The sequence below is a fragment of the Gavia stellata genome, chromosome 24 (assembly GCF_030936135.1).
Source record: "Gavia stellata isolate bGavSte3 chromosome 24, bGavSte3.hap2, whole genome shotgun sequence".
Taxonomy (NCBI): domain Eukaryota; kingdom Metazoa; phylum Chordata; class Aves; order Gaviiformes; family Gaviidae; genus Gavia; species Gavia stellata.
The window spans coordinates 8,963,780-8,987,925 of record NC_082617.1 but is presented as its reverse complement, the minus strand read 5'-3'; the positions used below and the strand labels follow the sequence as shown (position 1 = coordinate 8,987,925).

Genomic DNA, 24,146 nt, shown 5'->3' with positions numbered 1-24,146 from the left:
GTGTGGAGGGACCCCCAGGCCCAGGCAGAGAGCGGCCACTACTAGCGGGTGCCCAGCAGGGCAGGGAACGTCTCCCTTTTGCCTCAAGCTATGCTTTCAGACCAAAAAAAGCGCCGTTATAAACCCCCGGGAGGGGCACAACCGGGGAAGAACCCCCCGGGCCGGGCCTACACCCGCCACACGACCCCCTCAGGGGCGTTTCCCCAGAGGGCGGCGCGGCCCCTTTAAGTCCGGCGCGGGAGGGGCGGAGCGACGGCCCCGGGAGGGAGGGACGGCCCCGCCCCGCGTGCGCTGGCGCTGCCGCCCGCGCGGCGCCTTTAAGGGCTGGCCTACGTGGCAGCAGCAGCCGAGCGGCGGCGCGGCCCGGCCCGGCGCTCCCTCCCGCCCTTCCTGCGGCCGTCTGTGAGAGTGAGGCCGGGCCCCAGGCGCGCAGCAGCCGGCAGCACCCCCCTCCCGCCGCTATGGGCCAGAACGACATCATGAGCACCGCTGAGGACTTCGCGGACCAGGTGGGTGCCCGCCCGCCTTCCCGGGTGGCCTTTGTGTGCTGGGGCCGGCTGTGAGGGGGCGCCTCGACGGGCCCTGCGCTGAGGAGGGGGGTTAGGCCGCCACCCTGAGGGGCCCAGCTGGGCCGCGCTGGGGCAGGCTGGCATGGCGGCGGCCTGGCGTGGGGTCACCGCCCTGGGGCCTGTCCCTCCGGTGGGGCTGGGGGCTTTCTCGGCCGCATCGCTTCCGAGGGGAGGCGGGGGGCCCGGCTCCCCGCTGGAGTGGGGGCGGCCGGTGCAGGCCCCAGGGCCGGGTCCCGGTGGGAGCGGCTGCCCCCTGCCCTCATGCGAGCTCTGCGGCTGCTCTTGGGCCGCTCGTACAGCGAAGCAGGCGAGTTCTTCTTGGGAATTGGGCTTCTCCCTGGGAGTGAATAAATGGAAGGAGAGCAGGAGGCCGAGCTGCTCTCGTCTTCTTGCAAGCTGTCCAGGCTGGCAAATAGGGCATAAACGGGTGTGGGAAATCGGGGTGAGGTGGTGATGATAGGGAAGCAAAAATCTAAACCCTGACCGATATCTGGGAGCCCAAACTGGAAGAGGCTTGCCAGCACCATAGTATTGTGCTTAGAATTGGGGCAAAAGGAAAGCAAACAAGCTGATGTTATCTTGTCATCTTTATTTCACATTTCTTTCAGTGGAGACCCTTACAGATTTCTCTCTTAAATAGAAGTTTGTGATCTCTTATCATTATTTGTGAGAGGAGGAATATTTTGAGTGTAAGTAGCTGATCAGTTGGTGATGGTGTTAAAAAGATCTTCACTCTCATGGTGATTCATCTAATTGAAAATAAGAGGCAGCATCTAATCATATCTAGCAAGTTCTCTGGAAAATCTGATTCTGCCTGGTTCTACAACTCTGATTATTAAAGCAGTGGAAGTTGTGTGGTGCACGATAACACGTCACAGCTCTGAGGGGGCTGTGCTGCCTCTGTGCCTTTAACTGAGTTTCGCTGGGAAAACCTGTTCTGCACTTCCTCCCCACCCCCAGGTGGAAGATTCGTTTTAGAGACAGAGCTTCTGATGGTGTGTGGAGTATTCAATTTAAGGGGTGTCTGGATCATCTTCGTCATCATCTGTTTACCTTCTTCTCTCGCTCCTTTTAGAGGACAGAGTAAACTATTGCTATAGTGTTCAAATTACTTGCCAAAATTTACACCACTTGTCCTGACCTTTTTATAACACCTCTCTATTTATTCTTGTGTGACTATTTCTGGATGTCTTTAACACCCCTTTTTTCATACTGCTGAAAGCTCTTTTGTCCAGCTAAAATGCAGCTTGCTTCCTCCTGAAAAGAGTTTTAAATGGCATAACTTTATTTGCGCTTGGCCATGTTCTATTTAAAGATGAGTCTTTCCTTTAGCTGCATAATTTGGGGTGTTTGCATACACTTGCCCATCAGATTGCAAAACAATTTTTACGGCTTTCCAACTAACTAAGTCCTTTGATAATTTGCCTCCAGTAGCTGCCTCGTAGCTCAATCGGATACTTTCAGTACTGTGTGTGCTGCTAAAACTCAGTATCGCACCAGTGTGGGAGTGGAGAGATTTACTAAATAATAACCTTTGGTATATATTGCGAAGTTAACACTTGGCATTATGGAAACTGTTAGTTCATCTTGGATTAAAAAAAATACTTGGAACGTTTGGACTGAAATTATGTTGAAACTCCCCTTGATGGAGGTGGAGATAGTAAAGCTGGACAATGGCTGTTCTGGGAGCTGAATGCATTCTCAATGATATCCTTGCTTTCTCCACTCCCTGTACTAGTGTTCAAGACCTAATGAGTCTTAATTTCTGTAGCATAGAAGCCCTGTGGGAAAATGTTACAGCTCCTTCTGTGGCTTATCACTAAGTCCTGAATGTCTCTTACAAAAGCAAGATTAAGCTGTTCCTTAAATTCAAACACTAAAGCTTCACTTTTCTCAAATACTGTAATTTCCCTTTGAATTAGCAAATTATACCTTAGATGCCAAGATACTCAGTAATAACAAGTGGCTCTTAATCCAGAGGTGAACTAGTGCACTGAAGGCACGGTCTTACAAGGCAGCTAAGCTTGTCTGACAGCTAGCTGTCAGTGAAAGGAGTTGTCCTCCCTACGTTGCCCTTTTCTCTCACACTAGCACTTTTCTGTCACTGGACTGGAGAGCTGAACTGGCAGGAAGAAAATAGAGTTTATTTTTTCTGTTGGTTCAATTATCTCATTGTTTAGGTCAAGCGAGCACCAATGCTGGTGGTGGGATCACTTGCGATGAGAACTAGCCATTACTTTAGCTTGGCTATAGTAAGAGTTTGTAGCCTGCAGGTGTGCAGTACTGCTGGCGAGCTGTTCTGCTCTGAGCTGCTAGCAGTTTCCAAGGACTGCAGCAGAGGAGACGCTCCTCTGTGGGTGTTGGGAGGTGGTCCTCTTGATTTCAGAGAAGGCAACTTATTATATGTTGGTGGGGGTGGGAAAAGCTATTAAGGGTTCTTCAAATCTAGTGATACACAGTGCCAGGAAATCCGGGTCTTGGTTCAGAATGGTGTCCAGCTACAGGCTTTATGGGTTGGTTGTTTTTAAGCCCCATAACACCAGCCCAATGTTATTAATTAAATAACTTACATTCTCAAAGTTAAGCCCTTTTTTTTTAGTGATTCTTGTTAAAACCCTTCATTGCAGTCATCATATACTGCTGATATTATTGTACTGAAAACAGCTGTATCTGGGGCCTGTACTGATTGTTTAGGGTTATAGAACTGGTTGTCTCTGCTCTGTAATCCCCATAAGAGGGAGCAGATCTCAAGCAACTTTTCTGGTGTCTATAATAATCTTTAGGAATGTGGGTGCCTGGTATTTCTGCTGTTCTGAAAAAAATTATGGACAAAAATGCAAGGACACTATTGAGTCATTGTACTGCGGTGAAAGGACTCTAAGGGAGAACCAGACTCTGGGGTTTTTATTTAATTTTCCAACATAAATGCTGCTGCGTGTTGTTCAGCTAATTCTAACATCTCTGTATCCTATTTTGCAGAAAACAGAAGGGAGAAGAAAACATTTCATTGTTACTCTGAACTTTTTTGTGTTTTATATTAAAAAACTGACTTTGAAACTCTCTTGGTAACGTAGTCATGTCAGTGCACCGATCCTTTATCGGTATAAGCCAAACAGCCTATTCTGGTTAGACTGGGAAAGAATCTTCCCATGAAGAGAGATAGCAAAATACTATACAGGACTAATAAATCCCATTTTAAGGATTTTATTAATAATAGCCTTTTGGAAAAGGGAGTTGGTGTAAAGCACGCTATAGGAGTGAAAAGCATTGTTGTGAGACATTTTCCTGCAATTAAAAACCTGATTAAGACCACTGGCAATGTTCCAGTGGGTCAGAGCTCTCTTCCCTCATTTTGAAATAAGTGGGAAAGCCTCTGTTCCAAATTGTCACAAATAACTTTTAGACATTGATTAGCCCAATGTGATGGGTGTTATTGTCCTTGTGATTATTAGGTGGGATCTCCTTAAGTGGATATATACAGGTTGGTGAAAGAGAGTGATTTTTCTTTCTGCTGGAGGATTGAGCATCCTATTCCAGAAAAGATCACTGCTGTCCCAGGCTTCTAGAGGTCTCTGTCCTCCCGGAACAAACCAATCCCTTAAATGGATACAAGCTAGATATTTGGAATATGTGTTTATCAGAAGCTGTGGACTAATAATGCTGTGCAGCCCACGAGAGGGCTTTCTGCATAGATTAGCAGACTGCTGTTCATTACCATGATCATAACTTCCCTGATCCAAGAACACATATGTGTACACACACAGAAAAGGCTTCTGTGTTTGGACAGAATATACCTAGATGACAGCAAAAATTCCCAACTCCTGGCTGTGTATTGGTCTTAAAATACCTGTAATTAGGCTATATGGTATGTACACTTTTAAGAAAATGGGCTGGATTTGTAACAAATTTGAGACTGCTGGAAGTACAATATAGTTTAGAAAGCATAGTAAGAGTCAAAACAGAATCACTTTATTACTTCTCTTTGGGCAGTCCTCTTTATCGGTTTGAATATTTCAAGCCTCTTTTTGAAAAATGGGGTTTGAGCAGAGATTTGATTCAGGGTTCCCTGGATCCTCTTGTGCGTCTTTGCTTGTTAAACCAAGAGAAGTATTTAAATCTATCTTTGTCTTTCTAATCCTGTTAGAGGGGGAAGTGGCAACACAAAGCCCCTCTGGTGTATGTTAGTGACTTGGCTACTGACACAGAACCAGCTGTTCTTCTTTAAAATAGCTTTACTTAGCATTTTGTTGTCTTTTCTCAAGATGTTTTGCCTCTTGCAAGGAGGCAGTGTGTGCTAAGAACAGTTGATGCAAAGCCCATAGCAGAATAAGCCATCCGATTACTTGATGTTATGAGTTTAACACTGCCACCTCCATCAATTTCAACAGTTTTGTTTTGGCTTACACGTATTGTGCTTAGTGGAGTGTGTGTTTCAAGTCCCATGTCTTAGTTGGCTATGTCTATTAACTGCAGCTACCAAGTTTCCCATATGTGCTGCTTTCATCTGTGTGAATCACAAAGGAAGTAGGAAGTGGTCTCCGGGTGCAGCGTTTGAGCCACATGTTGCTAGTGATGTGTAGGGACAAAACCAGGGGGGTCTGGTACTATTAGTTCAGTCCCACTTCCGGAGATCTCCTGTTTCTTTTAAGTTACTCTGTCCTTAGTTAAATTACTTAGGTGATTTGTACTCAAATCCTCTAATCATAAAATCACTTGGCGTCTGTTATGTTCTCTTCTTGTGGTTATCATGTAACTGTTTTCTTGTTTTCTCTTTGTATCTCCATGGCTAGTTGTTCTTTTGGCTTGGATTTTTGTTCATCCAGTCTGTTTCTGGAGCTTATTTACTTTAAGCTTGCTGAGTACAGGGGTTTCAACTTGTGTGTAGCTCAGTAAATGCAGCTATGTGAGTTATGGATGTCCAAAGATGATGTGTGTCATAGGGTTGCTTAGCACTGCAGCTGCCTTAGGCTTCAGTCCTTCTGACTTGTCTTAAGCTGATTGGATGTGCACACTGATGTTTAATAGATAGTGTTAAATTCCCTCTATATGCCACAAGAACAGGTCAATGTTAAATGCCTTCTTGGCTCCTTCACCTGGCCTGTTTGCAGTTGTTTGGTTTGAGGGAAGATGAGATCAACTCACATGACCCACTTCAAAACAACAAAAATGAGGCCTGGAGGCAGATATCCTCTCTAATGTTTGCTTCTTTTTTCAGCCTTTCCACATCAGTGGTTTTTTTTCCCCTTTTCCTACAGATGCCCAGCACTTGTCCTCTTTATTTCCTTCTAGACTAAAGTTGCCTGTTCCGTGTCTTGACAGGGCAGGCTTAGTACAAAACCAAAAGTGGTTTGTAAAGTATTTCCAACACAGCTTTATCCTTAGTATTCCTCAGCAAGTTTGCCCAAACACACAGTGAAATCTGGGAGAGAAGAAAGCTGTAAACCAAGATGTGTGTCTCATTCAGTGACAAAGATCACAAATTTTCTTCTGACTCATTCATCCAACTGTTGACATGGCTTAAAAAAGCCTGAAGTGGCAGCCCTGAGTCAGAGTACAGCTGCACTTAAAATGCACTTGATTAACTTGAATCTTGACCCTTAGACTCTGGTTGCATGCAGTACAACTAGTGTAGTTTGTTCTGATATTAACTGTTTAATTAACTGTTAAGTATGTTTGCTGGATATCTTTTCTTGTGATAATCTTCAGTTATACAGTAAGCAAGGCTTGCCATTTGCATAGGATTTGGACCAGCTTTTAGTATTTACTAATTACTGTGGCAAGAATAAACTTTCAGGAATAGCTTTAGTCTTCTTTCTCCATGCTCCCATATATACTGAAAGCACGGAATGCTGCCAGAACTTTAAAAAAAAAGATTCTGCCCTGAAAGGAACTGATCAGCTGTATTGTCTAACCTGAAGTCAGTGTAAATACTGAAAGAAAAGGTTTGTGTGCCTTTTTTGTCCATTTTTTATAATATAGTTCAATGCTGTCTGGAAGACATGTATACACATGTGGGTTCCCCCCCCTTTTCATGCTTGAAGTGTTCTAATCTTGCATAAACGGTATGAATCTATGTGCCTTACAACACATTGAACTCTGTGTGGGATAATGGGGTTTTGTAAAATGGCTCCTCCTCCTAGTTCTAACACAGATCTCTGCGGATTCTGGCAGTTCTACATGAAGGCTTGTGGCATGGACATTTACTTTCACAAGTGTCAACCTGCCCAAGCTGCTCCTGTCGTCTGAGGGTAGAAACCTGCTGGATAATTTTGTAGTTAGTTTTAGATTAAATTTACATTTATTTCTTACTAGATTGCACTTACTCAAATAGTAGCATACACTGACACCAAATGTGTCCTTCTAGTGGTCTGGCTAAGCTGAATCGGTGTGTGAAATGGGCCCGCCGGGTGCCAGCTTGCATTCAGAGTGACAATGCAAATCCTAGTGGAAGTCTCCATTAAGTAATAACCAGTGCTGTTTAGGAAAGTGGGTGACAGTTAAGCACTTGTCATAATCCAGAGGCACGAAGTTTTCCTGTGCACCTCACAGTCCTATAGAGCACGCTAGTCTAGACCCTGTTTGGCAATTCTGTATTTCTTCCTTTATAATTATTGTAATTGTAGAGCAAACTAACCAGTGAGTTTGCAGGATGAAGGGGTATGTGGGACCAGATACATCTTGCATTCCCAAGAACTAAGGCTCAGCATCTGTTGCGCGATGATATAATTTCCTTTTAACTGCTACATTGAATTGTCTATATAAATGCCTATTTCCTTTCTGCAGAGGATGCTGTTTTTAATGACAGTAGAAACTGTGTATACTTGCATAGAGGCTAGAGGGTGCAATTTCACGCAACAGCTATGCTGATCTAATAGCTGTTGCTGCTGCTACACAAATATACATGCTTTGCGCTGTTGCTTTTCCAAGCTGTTAGAGGGAACTAGCTTGGCAGAAGACTTATTAATGTTTTTTGATTTGTACAGAATCAGTCTTCTGTCAGCCTGACTTCCTGAATCAGCTTGTTACAGGGTGTTGAGTGCCTGAGCATGTGGGTGGGAGTAAGATTGCCCTTTCAGCTCCTGCCTATCTGATAGTTGAGCTGTAACATGAAACCCTGAGATAGACAAACTAAAACCAAGGTCAGCCTTCATCTAGTAAGGGCTCCATCAAAATACAGTTCTTGTTACATAGAAGGGTGCTGCTGGATTCTGCTTTTCTCCAAGTCCTTGTTCAAAATGCTCTTTGGCCGGAGCATGACAACAGGTTTCCCCCACTGCTCCCAAGTGTTCTCAAACTGAAGTGGAGAAGAATTTAATTAAATCCGAGTCCCAAGTACGTGTTTCTCTAGATGTTGATGGCCCTGCATGCATGAGAACTGCTGAGCTCCGAGTCTGCAGAGGACACGGATCTGTTATGCCTCAAATATCACCTTGCCTTCCTTCCCTGCTAACGATGCTGTCTGCCCATGCAGTTCCTGAGAGTGACGAAGCAGTACCTCCCTCACGTGGCCCGCCTGTGCCTGATCAGCACCTTCCTGGAGGATGGCATCCGCATGTGGTTCCAGTGGAGTGAACAGAGGGATTACATTGATGGCACGTGGAACTGTGGCTATTTCCTGGCCTCCATCTTTGTGTTCATAAATCTCTTTGGACAGCTGAGTAAGTGGCTCTAAGGCTGTTAAGGTGGATGCCAGAGCACTCCAGTGTGTCTGCCACCTTAGCTCATGTAAGCACTGTGAATCATGTAAGCGTGGGACGTCTCACTGATTTCTTAACAGCCATTGACAGCTTAAACTGATAGTACTACATGGGCTGAATGGAAAGAACTCTTAATTGACCTGCTTCAGCCTTTCCTGGAAGTAGTAGTAGTCTTAGAGAATTTCTTGTGACACACTACTTCTGAGTCAGAGATGCCAAGAGTCCATTAGGACAATCTGTTTTCAATTCTGTACATGCATCTATAAACACATACCACACCCCCTGAATTCTCTAAATTAAATACTCATATTTTCTTAAACAGGGCAGTGTTAAGACTTTCCCAGCCTGCTGTTTTTCTGGGTATTAATGTCAATGGCAAAGTCTTACCCTGCAGTGGTACACTTAAGCCTGAGAGAGGGGCTTGTATCAGACTCTCAAAGCCCAGGAATCAAAATAATCCCAGAAGCAGAGCTTCTCTGTGTGCTAGGTGGACTTAGGGTAGCAGAAATGGAGAGGAGTAAAATTCTTTTCTGTTTATATTATGTCCCTGATCTGCTGTTCTTGATTGCTCTGCCAATTTCTTGTCTTGTGTCTGGGTTTTTTTACCCTCATGTTTTTGAGTAGAGAGCTTAATTTAATGTAGCTACCAGTCCTCATGTCAAAGTGGCAAGGGCAGTCACTGCTTTGTGACAGAAGACTTGAGGAAGGATACAAAACAAAAGCTTTCAAGGAAAAAGAGGGCAGCATGTTTGCCCTAACAGTTATCTCATTTAAAAAAAAAAAAGAAAATCCATAATGAGTTGAGTTTCTCTTAACTTCTTGTAATGCTTTAACACTGATAGCTGCTGTACAGTGCTGTGTGTTGGGGACTACATTCAGCATGTGCTTACCCTTTGTAAAATAAAAGATCCTTCTGGAATTATAAAATATTTTAAAATGCACTAAAACTTCTTGCTTCCAAAACTGATGTGTGCCAATGTGCCATTAAAATTTCCTGCCTGATGTTCTCTGTGGCACAGTTGAAAGAAATCAGAGTCTGCTCAGTTCAAAACAAGTTAGCATTCCTGCAGCATCTTTTCCTGTGCAAGCCAGAAGTGTAACTGTGTTCAATTTCCCCAACTCAGGCGGCTGTATCCTGGTGCTGAGTAGGAACTTTGTGCAATATGCCTGCTTTGGACTGTTTGGAATTATAGCATTACAGGTAGGAGGCTTAAGTCTTCAGCCCTTCTAAACCATATCTTTCAAATCTTCTCTCTTAGCCCTGCTACTACCAACATATTTAAATACAACTCGCAACCTTGGGATTTTTCTCCACCCTGGCCTAGTGCCAGTCCTCAATGGCATTGAACTATTTTGCTGCTTCTGTTCTTCTGATGTGCCCAATAGATCCTTGGCTGTAATTGCAATTAGGCAGCTGGAGATGTTGATTCAATACTTGACCTTGACCAATTTAGCAGAAGTAACTTGCAATTTACCTGTATGTCAGTAACATGCCAAATGTGGAACTTGCGGTTGCTTAGGCCTTCAGCACACAGCTTTTCTAAAGGACTGTCCCCATCACAAAGGATCCTAGCTAGTAGCATCCTTCCTGTTCAAAACCGATGAGTTTTTGTGGGGGCTAAAGCACAGACAAATTCTGGCTTCTATTCCCTGTTTTACACTGGCTCACTGGACCACATTGATGTAACCTACCTTGTTTCCTTCAGTATAATGCACTTCTAATAGACTTCTGCTATGGATAGTACAGGCCTGAGAGTATAACGTAAATTCAAACTTCATTGTAATTTACATGGTGTTTTAACCTGTTTTCTTCTTTGCCTAGACTATTGCATACAGCATTCTATGGGACCTGAAGTTCTTGATGAGGTGTGTCTACTTTTTAAAGTTTTTATCAAAACAGAATGAAAACTGCTGTCTGTCACTGCCACTTGCTGACAGAGGAAATGATCTTTGTACATAGTATTTACTAGAAAGATTTTACAAATCATGCATTTACACTAAACAAGAAATGACAGCACTTAATAAAATCATACAGTCTGTGTGAAGTCATAGACAGCAGGCTCAGTGCTGTAGAAGGGAAAGACTAATCCTAATCCACTAGGATCTAAGTGCTTCTGCTACTAACCTTGCTGAGAGCTCACAAACAACTGTCTAGACTGGATCAGTGAACTGCTGTTTCCTAAATGGCTAAAATAGCAACTGTGCTTATGCATGACTGAAGCCATTTGCTGAGAAAACTAAAGCATGTAGATATTAGAGTGGTTTCTGGGGTTTTAAATCTCAAACACCTTCTCTAAGTAGAAGATAGGGCTCTTAAACATGAGCTTTCTTGTCAAATCTTGAGTGATGACTGGCTGTTACCTTTTCACCCCTCTCCTCTGAGGGGAGGGCAGGGGGCAGCACAGGAACTGGGCTTACTACAACCCTGTAAATGTGTAACTTCTTTTAGCAGTACTGCTGTGCTGTTTTCTCAAAGCAACCTCTGAACTACTTTGGCATATATGGCTAAACCTGAGGTACAGAGTAACTTCAAAACAACTAAATTAATGCTGTAACAGATGCTAGGCAACTATGCCTGAGCTGTGGGTGCTGGACTTCTCTGGCAGGCTGTATGTGCCTACATAGGCTTGTGTAAACCATTGTTGTGTACAATGCTGCTGTTGCATCTGTGAAGTCTAATGCAGACACACATCACAAGGCGCAGAGTAGGTCACTCCTCACTAGTATGCAGATTCTTGCAGAGTTGAAATTGTCAGATAAGACTTTAAATCTATATATCAGTGCAAACTGTAATAAACTGCTTCCCCCCCTCCCCATTTCTGTCTTTCTGTAGGAACCTTGCCCTTGGCGGAGGCTTACTGCTGCTTTTGGCTGAGTCACGCTCAGAGGGGAAGAGCATGTTCGCTGGTGTCCCTACCATGCGGGAAAGCTCTCCTAAGCAGTACATGCAGCTGGGGGGCCGTGTGCTGCTGGTCCTCATGTTCATGACACTGCTACATTTTGATATGAACTTCTTTTCTGTAAGTATCTGAGTATAAAAGTAAGAGTTAGGAACTAGAATATAGTACCAACTCCTGGATTGGTTGCAGGACCTACTCAATGCTTATCATTTAAGTCTATTTTCAGTAGAATTAATATTTAGAAAAGTTATTAAATCATCTATGCTGTGACAGCCTGTTCTGGTGAACTTATCCATGCTCTGTTCTGATGTTTGTGTATCTATTTAAGAACCATATGTAAGCTTGTGGTTTCTTTCCTTGCAGATTCTGCAGAACATTGTGGGCACAGCCCTGATTATCTTGGTGGCAATTGGCTTCAAGACTAAGCTGGCTGCCTTGACTCTAGTCATCTGGCTGTTTGGCATCAACATCTACTTCAATGCCTTCTGGACCGTCCCAGCCTACAAGCCCATGCACGACTTCCTCAAATACGATTTCTTCCAGACCATGTCTGTAATTGGGGGGCTACTCCTTGTGGTTGCACTGGGCCCTGGTGGAGTCTCCATGGATGAGAAGAAAAAAGAGTGGTAACAGGAATAGCAAAACTTCTCGGGACATAACATATTAAGTCCAGAACTGATTCTCTATGGATTCAACAAAAACTGCCAGCATTTTACACGTACATGCCCCCTTCCTATTAAAGGCACAGATGTTTTGAATTTGATTTACAGTGGCACCAGTAATATAATAGATAAAATCCTCTTTCTTCAAGGAATGTTGCCTAGGCTTATTCTAACTTCCTAGATTTGGAACTAACCCAAGGAACCTGCATTTTGCTGATGCTTCAGTGAGTTGCAGTAGAACAGTTGCTGTCTTTAATGTCAGCAATGTTTTAAAATTTGAAGTACTGTGAGCAGATACAGCTGTATCATTCAGTGTGCTGTTGGGTTCTAGCTATAACTAAAAAAGTGGATCCCCTTTCTCACCCTCATCAAAACTGTCTTGTGCATAACAAGTTCCGTTGCTGGTTATAGCATTGCTTATCAAGGTGGAAAGCAGCATTAAAAAATAATCACTGTTATTTTGCTGCTCAGAGGCCTGTAATTTCATTTTCTTTAACAAGAGGGAAGGTCTTCCCTGCCCCCAAATAGAAGGCAAAAAGAAAACCTTGAAAGTAGTTGTACCCCTCTTGAGGCAGGAAAAGGGAGAAGGTTTTCTACATGTCTCAGTTCTGTGTTTGAGGGGAACAAGGGGGAATCCTGTATTGCTAATGAGGAATCATGTATGGCTAATCAGATTTCAAGAAGGAAGGGGGGGAGATACTCCTGAAGAGACAGAATGTTAGATTCTGTTAAAATTCTGTGCCAAAAGAACTCTATTCAGCATTCTTTCCCCGAAGTTGCCCTTCCTGAATTTCCAAGAAGGGTTCCATAATAAAAGCTTTCTGCTGTTAACCAGCTTCCATCCATATATGCCCCGAATTCATATCTGAATTGCAGGTTATTGGTCAAAGTGTCTTCAGAATTACAGAAACTCTCCTTTTTCCCCTGCACTCAGCACATTCAAGATGAGAGCAGTCAATCTTCTAATCTATAGTCTTTGCTTCTTCGAGTCACTTCTGTCACTTCTCAGCTGTGGAAGTCCCAGTTGACTGAACAGTGGAAGAGCTGAGGTGCTGAACTCTCAAGTACAGCCCCTTCACTCTGCTGTCTCGGACTGCACCTGAGATGCGTAGGGAGGACACGTGGAAGTCAGCTGTGTGCTGCCATAGCCCTGGTTCTCAACTCTGTATGCCAGTGGTTATAGCTGAAGAACCCAAGTGCAAAGCCTGTGCAGTGAATAAGCAGCCAGGGATGTAACTGGCATGTTCAGAGGGAGGAACTCCTCTGCATAATGGCGAGGAGAGAGGAAGGCCCTGTTTTCACCTCTCAGTGCCACGACCTCTGTGCCATGAACATGCTTAGTGCTGCTCAGAGGAGGTGTTTTTTCCTCTGCTAGTCAACTAGGTGAACCTGTTTCACTAGATTATGAAAGAACGCTAGAAAGCATGAGCCCTACCAACTTGCTAACATGATGTTGATTCCTTGCACTGTTCTTTCCCTTGAGAAAGCTGCTCAACTGCTTGTTCAAGGAGTAATTCAGCTGAACACCTCCAGCAGGAGCTATCTACCAGGATCTCCTGGTAAGGACACTAACCCTGGACAGTTCAGCTTAACGGTTGCATTTTAGGAGACAAAACTAGACTGAAAGAACTGATGACAAATAGAAGAACACTGTTGAATGTTAAACCAGTGATTTTATCATCTTAAGGGGAAAATAGCCCATGTAATAGCAAGATGTGCTGCTGCTGAAGGAAACAAATTGGTATGTGGGGATAGATGGGAGGGGAAGCCAGTGTTTAAGTTCAGGTCACATAAAAGGCTTGCTTTTAAAGAGGTTTTGCAAGAGAAGTTTTCACCTCAAGTGTTTGCTGTGCCTGTCTCTTCCTAGGACCAGTTTGTTTTGCTTTCAGTTACGGATCTGCAGCACAGGATGCTTCTGCTCAATTTCACTGCAGGTCCTAAATGGTTTTAGACTACATCAAGGCAGCCATTCTCAGATACCTTAACTGCTGTTGATGTTCATAGTATTTATAAATGGAATGATAGAAACAACTCCTGTAAGTAGCCCTCAAGTTGGCTTTCTCAACTTCTTTGTGTCCTAAGGAGCTGGATGATGGACTAGTCTGAAATACTGACCAGTTTTCTCTGTGAAAATCAAGTCCCCTTTCCACCAAAAGACCCCAGAAAAGGAACTGATACTCTCCCTTGCAGCAGAAATATTTTGGTACTACAGGGGCACCATTAGGTGGAGGGCATTATAAGATACTTCTAGGCAGCGCAATATGCAGACTTACTAACTGTGAGTCCTGATGCAGAAGATTCTGGTTTCCTACATACACTGCTGTATTCATGCATCTCCCAAAAATACAGTGACCTCTCCCTGTGGCTGCAAAGCTCTCACAAGCAGGATGTCAGCTATCAATTGGCTCTGCAAAGTGTTCTGGAATTCATTCTGAATATATTTTTGCTTTCTATGTGGAAAAAGAAATAAGTATAAAATCTCATTTTATGCTGTATTTTGTACCTTAGTTGTGTTTGAAAATGTTTTGATTTTTGGAAACAATCAAAATAAAACAATGGCATCTTTGTATCCACTTGGCGTGTGTGACTGGTGACACTCCACAGACAGGCTACCTGGAAGCACGGGTTAGTGGTCTTGGGTGCTTTCTCTCCCACCTACTGAAACCGATCTTTCCATAAATAGCTGTGAGCACTGGGTTGCCTGTACTTGACCCCAGCAGTCATCCTTCCCTTGTGGGGGGGTTGGCTCAAGGCTGTTAGAATCCAACTTCCTTCCACCCCACTATTGGCCTCCCCAGCTGTACTGGATAACTGGAACAGGTAAATGCTTCAGACCGTCTTGTGGCCCCTCTAGAAGTGTTACACAACAGGCTTCAGGCTGCATATTTATCATAAAATTTATTTGCCATTGGTTGCTTTCTTGAAGTTCTTGGGTTTTCGATGATGATTTTTGAATTTCTTCTTTAAAGGGCCTGCCTGTTTCTGTAGAGGAAAAAAGAAGTGAATCAGCTCATTGCCAAAACCCAAAGCCAACCCTCAGAAACTGAGTGTGGTCTTCTTTACCAACAGAGATTGAAGCAGCACAGCCCTGGTCACAGAGACAGCCAGGATGTCTCCTTGCCCTGTCCTGCAAGTTAGTTAGCATCCCTTTCTCTGACAGGCGTATGGTTTCATTAGATACAAACAGTGATGGTCTCCCTGTAGAAATGAGCCTAAATATCCAGCCTTCGCTTTCCAGTTTGATGTGGTCATAGAGGATCCAGCCCCTTCCTTAGGGGCTGCTTTTGAGAGTTAAAGGTTTATCCATCTTTGCGTATGTAACATCTGCCTGCTTCCCAAACTGAGAAGGATCAGGGTATGTCCTGTAAGGCAGGACCTGGCCAGCTCCTCAAAAGAGGCAGAAAAAGGGTCTAGAAGGACCCTGTGACTTCAAAAGGGTTTAACTTGTGTTTGTGTGTTTATGGGGAGGAAGATAACAGAACCCATAAGATGCATTTCAGTCTCCCTGTTAAAGAGAGTGTGCAGCAGGATCCCACCAAATATGAGCTATTTATACCGCAGGAACATCCCCAGTTAGAGCAGACAGGATAAACATTTACTGGTAGTAATTCGCACCTCAGGATGCGAGTTAGTGGCTGGTGCATGGGGAAACTATTCTGCTGAACAGCTTTGCACCTTCTGCTGGTTCTCAGACAGGAATAGAGCAGAAAAACACCTACAGGATGGGATCTTGGTTCCGCGCTCCCCTGCTGCTGCACGCGGCAGCCTGACTCCCACCTTGCCCCTTTTGTTGCCAACTGCTCTGCTGACATCTGTTCTTCCACCTTCCACTCCATTCACGTCACCATTCTGCTTGGCCCCCTCGTCCTCGCTGTCTGTTGCAAAGTCATCGCTGACCTTCGTGGTTTGTGGAGCTGCTAGGCTTTTTTCTGTGAAGAGTGCAGCTAAAATACAAATATTTAAGCTCAGAATCGGTTCCCTCTGCACACAGGCTCTGCCTCTGCCTCACTTTACTTTGAGTACACCTTAAAGGTGATTTGCCAAGCTGCTTCCAATCCCCGTGCGTACACATGTCACTACTGAAATACCTGGGACATAAACACACTGGTGTTTAACTAGAAACGTGCCTGGTGCTCTCACTAGCCCCTTTCTGGCTCTGGGAACCGTTCAGCACAGGCGGTTCTGTGGTGCTACACCTCTGCTCTCCTACAGCAATGCAGCGCCTCCAGACGTCAGTCAGCAGAATGGCCTGACCAACTCTTGTCAGACTCAAGGACTTGCTGAGAAACAAGGAAAGCAGAGATACCTAAAGCAGCAAATCCCAGTGGATCTTGTATCCCTCCCCTCCCATCTTATGTGATCCAACTCTGGTTAATACTTAGTGATAACTGCTACTTCTTGTTCGGTGGTGGTGGTTAAGCTTTTCTGAAACCCAAGAAGCCCGAACTGGGTGGAAGTCACATGCCTCCGGCACGCAAGCAGCAGGGACCAGTAACAAGAAGCCGGGAGAAAATGAGCCGACAAACTCCCCTCAAGACATAGATGATACCAACGTTCTTACTCACGTGGGTACAGGTCACTCATGCTGTCGTCCGTCTCCTCTCCGTCCTCATCGCTGGACTTTGGCTCCCAGAATTCCTCTTTTCCAGAAGGCTGCCTGCTCCCGTTCATGTGGTCATCAGGGTGCTGTGTCCGCTGCTTCTTCTGTCGCAGGCAGGCAGGGACGTACTCCACTCCTTCCTTCTGGCACTCCTCATCTAATAGTGCAAGGCGTCAGGCAGCACTTAGCAAGGCCACCCAGTCACCCAAGTTCTTTTCATTTTCATTCAGCTCTAGTTTATTTTAAATGCAACTCAAAAGTATGTTGAGCTCCAACTCTAATATACATTCATGTAATCTACAGTGATACTACGGACCATGAAAGATGGGAAAGATGTTAACACAGAGACTGTGCTGGATGTGTGAACCACCCTCTCTGGGGAAGTTTTAGAACTGCTTCTCTCAAGGAAGGGTGTTCCAAGGTATTTGCTAGGGGCCTGTTGCTCCCTATACCCAGGATCTTCCTTCCTGGCTGAGGAGCACACACAGAAACAGCAGTACATTACTGACAATCTAAAGAAAATGTATCCCCTTCCTTCATGCAGAGCTACTGGAATCCCAACAGCTCAGGGGAAAAAGCTGGCTAGTTGTATCTTCAGAAAAGCCACTTACATGTTTTTAGGGCCTTCTGATAGCGCTTCCCTTGGACATGACGCAGCACGTGCTCTGGAAACTTGTTGATATGTCTGAGAGTGAGCTTGCAAAACAGCTGGTGTCTGACAGACACAGAAAGAAAGAACCAGTGACAGAATTTAAGTATGCTATTACTTAATAACTTTTCACTTATAAGCACCGTGCTCAAAGTTGATAAATACTTTATAAAGACTTTCCCAGACTCCCAAAACCCATAAACACTCAAGAACTTTGTAAAGCTCAACCACTTTATGTCTGAGATTGAACAAAGTGTGAAGCATAACACACAAGAGGAAGAATACGTACAGATTCTTTGTGCTGGGCACTATATGGGGCTCAAACTTGCCATAGTCAAACTCTCTGGCTGTCTTTATCAGCCGCTGATACTTCTTGCCATTAGTATAAGCCTGCAGCTCTGACAGACGACATGGCATCTCGTGGCCTGTCAGCCTGCATCTCACCTGAAGAAAAACGATGCCTGGTCAGGGAAGCCCAGAGGATTACCACAGAGCTGGGGAGGGCAGGAGAGACTTCAAGCTCCCACCAGCGTCCTCCTCCCCAGCCCTCCTCCGACTTCCACGGCCGGAGAAAAGCCTCCGGGCCAGCGAGCTCACTGGGGCCGAGCCCTACTGCCGGGGTACCTTCCCCGGCCTGCTACCAACCGGCCTCGTCCCCCCTCACGGCCCCCTCCAGGGACGCGGCCTCGGCACCCCCTCACGAACCCTCAGGGTGGCGGCCCCGGTCTCCCTCATGGTCCCCCTCCGGGGGAGGCCCCGGCCCTCAAGGCGCCCCTCAGCCCCGCACGGCCCGGCTCCAGCCCCACCTTGCCCGGCTCCGCGAGGCTGAGGAGCGGGTGCTGCCGCAGGAAGAGCCGCTCCTCCTCTGGCACCTCCGCCATGGCCGCACCGCCGACAGGCCCCGGCCCCGCCATAGAGCGGCGCCGCCAGACAGGAGCTCGCCTCAACTTCCGGTGCCGGCCCCGCTGGGGAGCCGCCGGCACCATAGAGAGGGGAGGCTAGAGAGGGGCCTGCTGCTTGTCCGCGCCGGGGCTGCCTGGGCCGGAGGCGGGTGGCGGCGCGGGGGACGGTGGCGGCGTTGCCATGGCGACGTGGAGGCTGCTGCTGCGCGCGGGGCCGCGGCTGCTGCGGGAGCGCCGGGGCCGGGTGAGGGCTGAGGGGAGCGGGGCCGGGCCGGACCCGGGCTGAGGGGAGCGGGGCCGGGTGAGGGCTGAGGGGAGCGGGGCCGGGTGAAGGCTGAGGGGAGCGGGGCCGGGCCGGGTGAGGGCTGAGGGGACCGGGGCCGGGCCGGACCCGGGCTGAGGGGAGCGGGGCCGGGTGAGGGCTGAGGGGAGCGGGGCCGGGCCGGACCCGGGCTGAGGGGAGCGGGGCCGGGTGAGGGCTGAGGGGAGCGGGGCCGGGTGAGGGCTGAGGGGAGCGGGGCCGGGCCGGGTGAGGGCTGAGGGGAGCGGGGCCGGGTGAAGGCTGAGGGGAGCGGGGCCGGGCCGGGTGAGGGCTGAGGGGAGCGGGGCCGGGCCGGACCCGGGCTGAGGGGAGCGGGGCCGGGTGAGGGCTGAGGGGAGCGGGGCCGGGCCGGACCCGGGCTGAGGGGAGCGGGGCCGGGTGAGGGCTGAGGGGAGCGGGGCCGGGTGAGGGCTGAGGGGAGCGGGGCCGGGCCGGGTGAGGGCTGAGGGGAGCGGGGCCGGGTGAAGGCTGAGGGGAGCGGGGCCGGGCCGGGTGAGGGCTGAGGGGAGCGGGGCCGGGCCGGACCCGGGCTGAGGGGAGCGGGGCCGGGTGAGGGCTGAGGGGAGCGGGGCCGGGCCGAACCCGGGCTGAGGGGAGCGGGGCCGGGTGAGGGCTGAGGGGAGCGGGGCCGGGCCGGGTGAGGGCTGAGGGGAGCGGGGCCGGGTGAGGGCTGAGGGGAGCGGGACCGGCCCGGCTGAGGCCCCGATCGTGTCCGGGGCTCGTCCCCCCGCGGGGCTCGGCGCTGTACGTGCGCCCGGCCGGGCTCCCCCAGCCGCCGCCCTTCCGTTGCCGCGGCCCGGGCTTTGGCTGCGGTGGGTTGGTGCCCCCCGTCGCGGTGTGGGGACCGGCTTCACTGCACGGGGCGAAGCGGTGCTAAAAGTGAGCCGAATCGGTGCAAAAAGACCGTAGATCTGTCCTTGTGCCGCTCCAGCGTGGCGGGAAGGGGAGGAAACGGGAAGGGCAGGTGCTCGGCTGGTATTTGTTTCAAGAACGAATTAAGATGGTGTGTACGTTTGCTGATAGCGTGGATGGAAAGGGATAGATCATTTGCTGTGCTATAGTTAGCTCTGTAACTGGAATTTGATGGTTGTTTTTTTTAAAACTATAACCTAGCCCATAGTGTTTCACAGGCAGTTGCTCAGATGAGACTTGTATCAATGGGTAAACAAAATTTCATGCAATCGTTGAGGCAACTGATACCATCTAGATACAAATTTTACAAAGCAGAGACACTACAAAGGCTCTTTCTTATTTCATGTAGGTATCACATTGCTTGATCAGAAGAACATTTTTTGGGTATCCCGTAACTAAAGCAGGTTCTGGTCTGGTCCAGCAGACTAAAGGTAAGAAAAGATTTTCTTGGGCTTCTGCCCTGTTTCGACGTTATACGAAGAGGTGACATTTTCTGTAGGAATTTGGCATCTCCTCACCTGTATAAATCCTATTTCTCATTCTGTTTTTCTCTAGATGTTTGTTTGAGGTTCTGCAGACCACGAAGTTCTACAACAGCTGCTAACGAATCTGGAGAGGACGTCTTGGTCAAATGGGGCCTTTTCCTGGTCCCTCTGACCACGTTCTGTCTCGGCACTTGGCAGGTACAAATAAGTATTTCATTTTTTCCAGAGATGAGCACTTGAGGGCTGTCAGGTTTTTCCATCTCTGGCTGTTTAATCTAGTTCAAATCACATACAGGGTAAAGATTTGCTGTTATTTTACCTGTATGTTTTCCAAGTATACATTTGTAAGTCTTTAAAGGAGAGATTCTTATTTTTTACACTTGTATTTCAATATAAATATTTCCTCAAATTAAAGTCAGTAGCCTCCCTTTCTGCATCTCCAATTACCCTGTTTTAGGCCAGGTCAGAGGAAAAACTTAGAACAAAGTTTTTAAGGCTTGCTGGGGTTAATGGATTGCTCTGTTCTACCATAAGGAATTACTTTTGTGTTTGTGTACTTTCAGGTTCAGCGACGCAAGTGGAAATTAGATTTGATTGCACAACTGGCATCAAGAATTACATCAGAGCCCATCCCTCTGACATTAGAGTAAGGAAGCTGAGACAGTTTATTGTCTACAGAGCACTGACTGTGTGCTGGGCATATTAGATATGGTCCCTGCACTAATGAGCTTACGCTAAACTAAACTGCATGAAAATGAAGAAATGCAATGGGAATCAGGATATGCAAGCAAATTAGGAAGATAGACATCCTGTTAATTTTCTTCTTTTTAGTAAAAGAATAAGTGAACGCTTCCCTGTGGGATACTCTAGGTCCATGTAAAAAGAGAATGTGGTATGTAGTTCATACCATACGTAATCCTCCTGGAGAAGGAGGACTTGGTAGCTGGTGCCTGTGATGTCCCAAAGAGATTATTCCTGCAACAGGGAGTTGTGGATCGATAGCAGGCCCTGCCCCAAGTGTGGAGCAGTTGTGTCAGATATGAGAGAGATGTTTAAGGTCACTTGGCCATATGGCACAACTGTCAAAACAGTTCAGTTGTTAGATTTCAAAGTCTGGGATGGGAAAGCAATGCTCCTTGTGGGCTGGGTGCACATGCAGCGTATCCACCTGCTGTGTGTGCCATTGAAGCAGCACTGAGTTACAGATACCACGGAAAAGAACTGCTCCCTGGATACTCAGAATCATCTTGATTTGATTCACTGTAATAAAAATAAAATAGTAAGCCAGCTGCTTACTCCATGAGGTGTTTGTCTTCTGTTTACATTTGCCAACTGGCTCTAGAGTGAACCATTAGGGAAAAGGAGAATCCCACAGTAAAATCCCCTAATCTGATTTGCCTGTCAATCACAGCCATGATTTTGTTTTCATCTTGTTCCCTGCAGCCCCATGGAGTTGAAGGAATTGGAGTACAGACCTGTAAAGGTCCGAGGGCATTTTGACCACTCCAAGGAGCTCTATATTTTGCCACGGTCACTTGTGGACCCTGAGCGAGAAGCCAGAGAAGCCGGGCGGCTGACATCCCACCCGGAAAACGGAGCAAATGTCATTACTCCTTTCTACTGCACAGAACTAGGGTAAGTTAATGAAAGTCATGGTTCATGTGAGCAACTCCCTTCTGTTTTGAAAAGCTGAATCATGGTGGTTGGGTTTATATAAATCACTCCCTCTCCCTTAAAAGGCATCTCTCACAGTCTGTTAGGTCACTGAGGCTTGATTTGAAATTGTATTTAAATTCCCATATAACGGGCACTCAGATGACAAAAAAAAAGTGGCACCAAACTTATGGGTTGCTTCTTTCTTTGGTACTTAGTTCTAGGCAGCATCGGGAATAAATTTCCTATCACTCATGAGCCATACTTCTTTATGTAACTCTAGGGTCACGATTTTAGTCAACCGAGGATTTGTGCCCAAAAAGAAGTTGAAACCAGAGACCAGGCTGAAGGGACAGGTAAGGGGGATAGAGGCAATGGTGCATGTTGCTTTCTGCCCTGCCATTACCCAGAGGCACTGCTGACAAAGAAAGAAAGGCAGTAGCCATGTTCAGCGTGATGGGAGGTTATTTAAACAGTCATTGCACTTTTCAAAGAAGGCAAACCTCTTCTTCCCACCTTTTTGTTAGGTAAATAATGTTTTTTACAAACAAGGAGCTGTTCTTGACCTGCCTTTTTCCCTGCTGTGTTACAGCACTGCCCCACTGCATGGCACGACCACTTGATTTATAATCAGGCCCCGCAAGTGCCGTATTTTTCTATCAGGACCTGAATATGGTGCCAGAATATGAAGTGAACCTTGAAAGATTCCTTTTTTCCTCCTCTGCACTTCTCTTCAGATTGAAGACGAAATTGACCTCACTGGGGTGGTGAGGTTATCAGAAACCCGGAAACCTTTTGTGCCTGAAAACAACATTGAGAAAAACCGCTGGCACTACCGTGACCTGGAGGCTATGGCAAAGGTGACTGGTGCTGAGCCCATCTTTATCGATGCAGATTTCAGTAAGTCACAGAGTCACCCAACCCCACATCCAATTTACATCAGTCTCTCCCCCTTTCCATTCAGTTATTTCTTTCCCCTGGGCACTTGGAAAGGTAGAATCATAGAATTATTTAGGTTGGAAAAGACCTTTAAGATCATCAAGTCCAACGAGGTATTGCATCTTTCTCTTTATGTACTCTGCTAGGTCTACTGTTTTGAAAGTTGTAGGCAGCCAGCACTGGGGAACGGTGCCATGCTCGGAAGAGATGCAGGTGGTGTTCGATGCCTCGAGCACAACCAGCCACTTGCTGTGGGGCCGCCTGCCCCACAGCTCTGGCTTTGCTGGTAAATTGGGATTGCTGAGGAAGAGGAGCAGGGCATCCATGCAACTGACCACCTTCATCCCATTTCTCACAGCAAGGGCAGCTCTACATGGTGCAGGCTAGAGATTTAACTTGTGTGCTGTGTTGTGCCTATAGGAAGCACAGTCCCAGGGGGGCCCATCGGAGGCCAGACGAGAGTGAGCCTGAGAAACGAGCACATGCAGTACATCGTCACCTGGTAAGTTACCCAGACAGCGCTTGACTGACCTTCCCCGCGTTTCTTTTGGATGTACAGCTTTGCCTGGTATTCTTGCTCCTGCGTCAGTGAGACCAGAGGAGCTCTTAAGCTACAAAAGCCTAAGGCTTTAACCTGAGTAACATTTGCACAGTGATTTGAAATTGTGTTTTATTGCATCACAGCTGACTTAGAAAGGTCCAGTCCATCTTGAAAAGGAGGTATAAACGGATGGGTTTGTTTTCTTTCATAGGTATGGCTTATGTGCTGCAACTTCATTCTTGTGGTACAGGAAATTTATACAAAAGATACCTCTGTGAGTGGAAGGGGTAGTTTCTTCTCTTCTGTACCACAGTCAAGAGCAGACTTTCATAGAAGACAGCAGTCTGATCAGTCCTGGGTAACTGAAGCACCCAGTTTCAGGGCAGTACGTTCAGTAAACTTGTGCAGCTATCAAGCTGCAAACAGACTTTAAACAACTGATGCAGACCCCAAGCTCCTGCCAGCACGATTCTGGCTGCAGCTTGGAAGCACTGAACTTCAAAAGTGGAAGTGGCTGTTGAGACTACTGCATAAATCAGCTTCACTAGAAGTCTCAAGGATACATTTTTCTATTGTGGTTTGTTGTAAGCTACGAAGTTTTAACTTCTCCACCGATCTATTTTCCAAAAGACGGCAAGGGATTTTGTGAATCAAAGTTTCTTTGTGCTGAGTAGTCATTCCTGAAGTCAGGAATGGGTCACAGCAGTTGCATCAGAATAAATAAAGAGGGCCTACAGGCGCTTGCCTTCTGATTTGCATTGTGCATCTTGCATCTTAACAGTGACAGACCTGAATTAAAGGTTGCTGTGGATACTCAAGTCTAGCTGTGTAAGGCAGCCCATGGCTTTGCAAGAGCATGAGGAGGGCTAGCAAGAACCAGCAGCAGCTACCCCAAGCTTGGTAGCCTCCCACAGTGCCACAAGACCAAGTCAGCAGTCAGGAGAGAACAGAAGCACAAGAAGGTCTAGATTCTTCCCCCACTTCAGCCTGTCTTCACTGACCATTCTTGTCCTGGAAGAGGCATCACAGACCTCCTCACAGCAGGTCCCCATCTCGTTAGCCTGGTAAAACATTGTAACACCCTATATAACCCATACTGTAACCAAGTCTTTAGTACTAATGGAGATGATCAAGAGCCATTTCCAATTGAGATAGTTGCACAAGCAAGCTAGGCTTAAAGCCAGAACTAGCCTAGTCCATTCAACTCAATGATCACACAGCATGTGCAGCTGAGCTGCTGTTGATGGGCTGCATGCTCAAAGGAGAGGGATTACTACACAGCACCAGTGGTTAAGGGCAGCTGTTCCAAGTAAAG

General features: G+C 46.8%; 3 protein-coding genes across 4 annotated transcripts; 2 read left to right on the top strand and 1 right to left on the bottom strand.

Annotated features, from left to right (window-relative positions):
- The first annotated feature begins 408 nt into the window (after positions 1-408).
- Positions 409-14,402, top strand: SURF4 (surfeit 4). The gene is made up of 6 exons (XM_059828728.1): positions 409-509; positions 8,041-8,227; positions 9,391-9,467; positions 10,089-10,132; positions 11,100-11,286; positions 11,530-14,402. Exons 1-6 carry the CDS (start codon positions 462-464, stop codon positions 11,794-11,796), a joined length of 810 nt encoding a protein of 269 aa, XP_059684711.1. The 5' UTR covers positions 409-461; the 3' UTR covers positions 11,797-14,402.
- Positions 14,403-14,719: 317 nt separating this feature from the next.
- SURF2 (surfeit 2) lies at positions 14,720-17,991 on the bottom strand. The gene is made up of 6 exons (XM_059828891.1): positions 17,884-17,991; positions 17,367-17,521; positions 17,040-17,143; positions 16,394-16,585; positions 15,606-15,772; positions 14,720-14,810 (listed from the first exon to the last, which is right to left on the bottom strand). Exons 1-6 carry the CDS (start codon positions 17,989-17,991, stop codon positions 14,727-14,729), a joined length of 810 nt encoding a protein of 269 aa, XP_059684874.1. The 3' UTR covers positions 14,720-14,726.
- A 169-nt stretch (positions 17,992-18,160) lies between these two features.
- LOC104251088 (surfeit locus protein 1) lies at positions 18,161-23,770 on the top strand. Of its 2 annotated transcripts, XM_059828877.1 has the most exons (9): positions 18,161-18,223; positions 19,563-19,644; positions 19,769-19,896; positions 20,262-20,344; positions 21,142-21,333; positions 21,635-21,707; positions 22,089-22,251; positions 22,711-22,792; positions 23,043-23,770. In XM_059828877.1, the coding sequence occupies exons 1-9, from the start codon at positions 18,161-18,163 to the stop codon at positions 23,107-23,109; spliced, it is 933 nt and encodes a 310-aa protein (XP_059684860.1). In that variant the 3' UTR covers positions 23,110-23,770. The 2 variants fall into 2 exon arrangements, with proteins under 2 accessions (XP_059684860.1, XP_059684861.1); XM_059828878.1 differs by lacking the exon at positions 23,043-23,770 and having other exon boundaries at positions 22,089-22,211; positions 22,711-22,785.
- The last annotated feature ends 376 nt before the right edge of the window (positions 23,771-24,146 follow it).

Bases quoted from the DNA above. Each gene is read 5' to 3' on its own strand.
- SURF4 (XM_059828728.1), top strand. From the start codon at position 462: ATGGGCCAGAACGACATCATGAGCACCGCTGAGGACTTCGCGGACCAG. The intron at 510-8,040 runs GTGGGTGCCCGC...CTGCCCATGCAG, and splicing joins CTGAGGACTTCGCGGACCAG to TTCCTGAGAGTGACGAAGCA. The intron at 10,133-11,099 runs GTGTGTCTACTT...GTCTTTCTGTAG, and splicing joins GACCTGAAGTTCTTGATGAG to GAACCTTGCCCTTGGCGGAG.
- SURF2 (XM_059828891.1), bottom strand. From the start codon at position 17,991: ATGGCGGGGCCGGGGCCTGTCGGCGGTGCGGCCATGGCGGAGGTGCCA. The intron at 17,522-17,883 runs GTGGGGCTGGAG...GTTTTTCTTCAG, and splicing joins GCCTCGCGGAGCCGGGCAAG to GTGAGATGCAGGCTGACAGG. The intron at 16,586-17,039 runs GTAAGTGGCTTT...TTGCACTATTAG, and splicing joins TCAGAAGGCCCTAAAAACAT to ATGAGGAGTGCCAGAAGGAA.
- LOC104251088 (XM_059828877.1), top strand. From the start codon at position 18,161: ATGGCGACGTGGAGGCTGCTGCTGCGCGCGGGGCCGCGGCTGCTGCGG. The intron at 19,897-20,261 runs GTACAAATAAGT...GTGTACTTTCAG, and splicing joins TCTGTCTCGGCACTTGGCAG to GTTCAGCGACGCAAGTGGAA. The intron at 22,793-23,042 runs GTAAGTTACCCA...TTTCTTTCATAG, and splicing joins ATGCAGTACATCGTCACCTG to GTATGGCTTATGTGCTGCAA.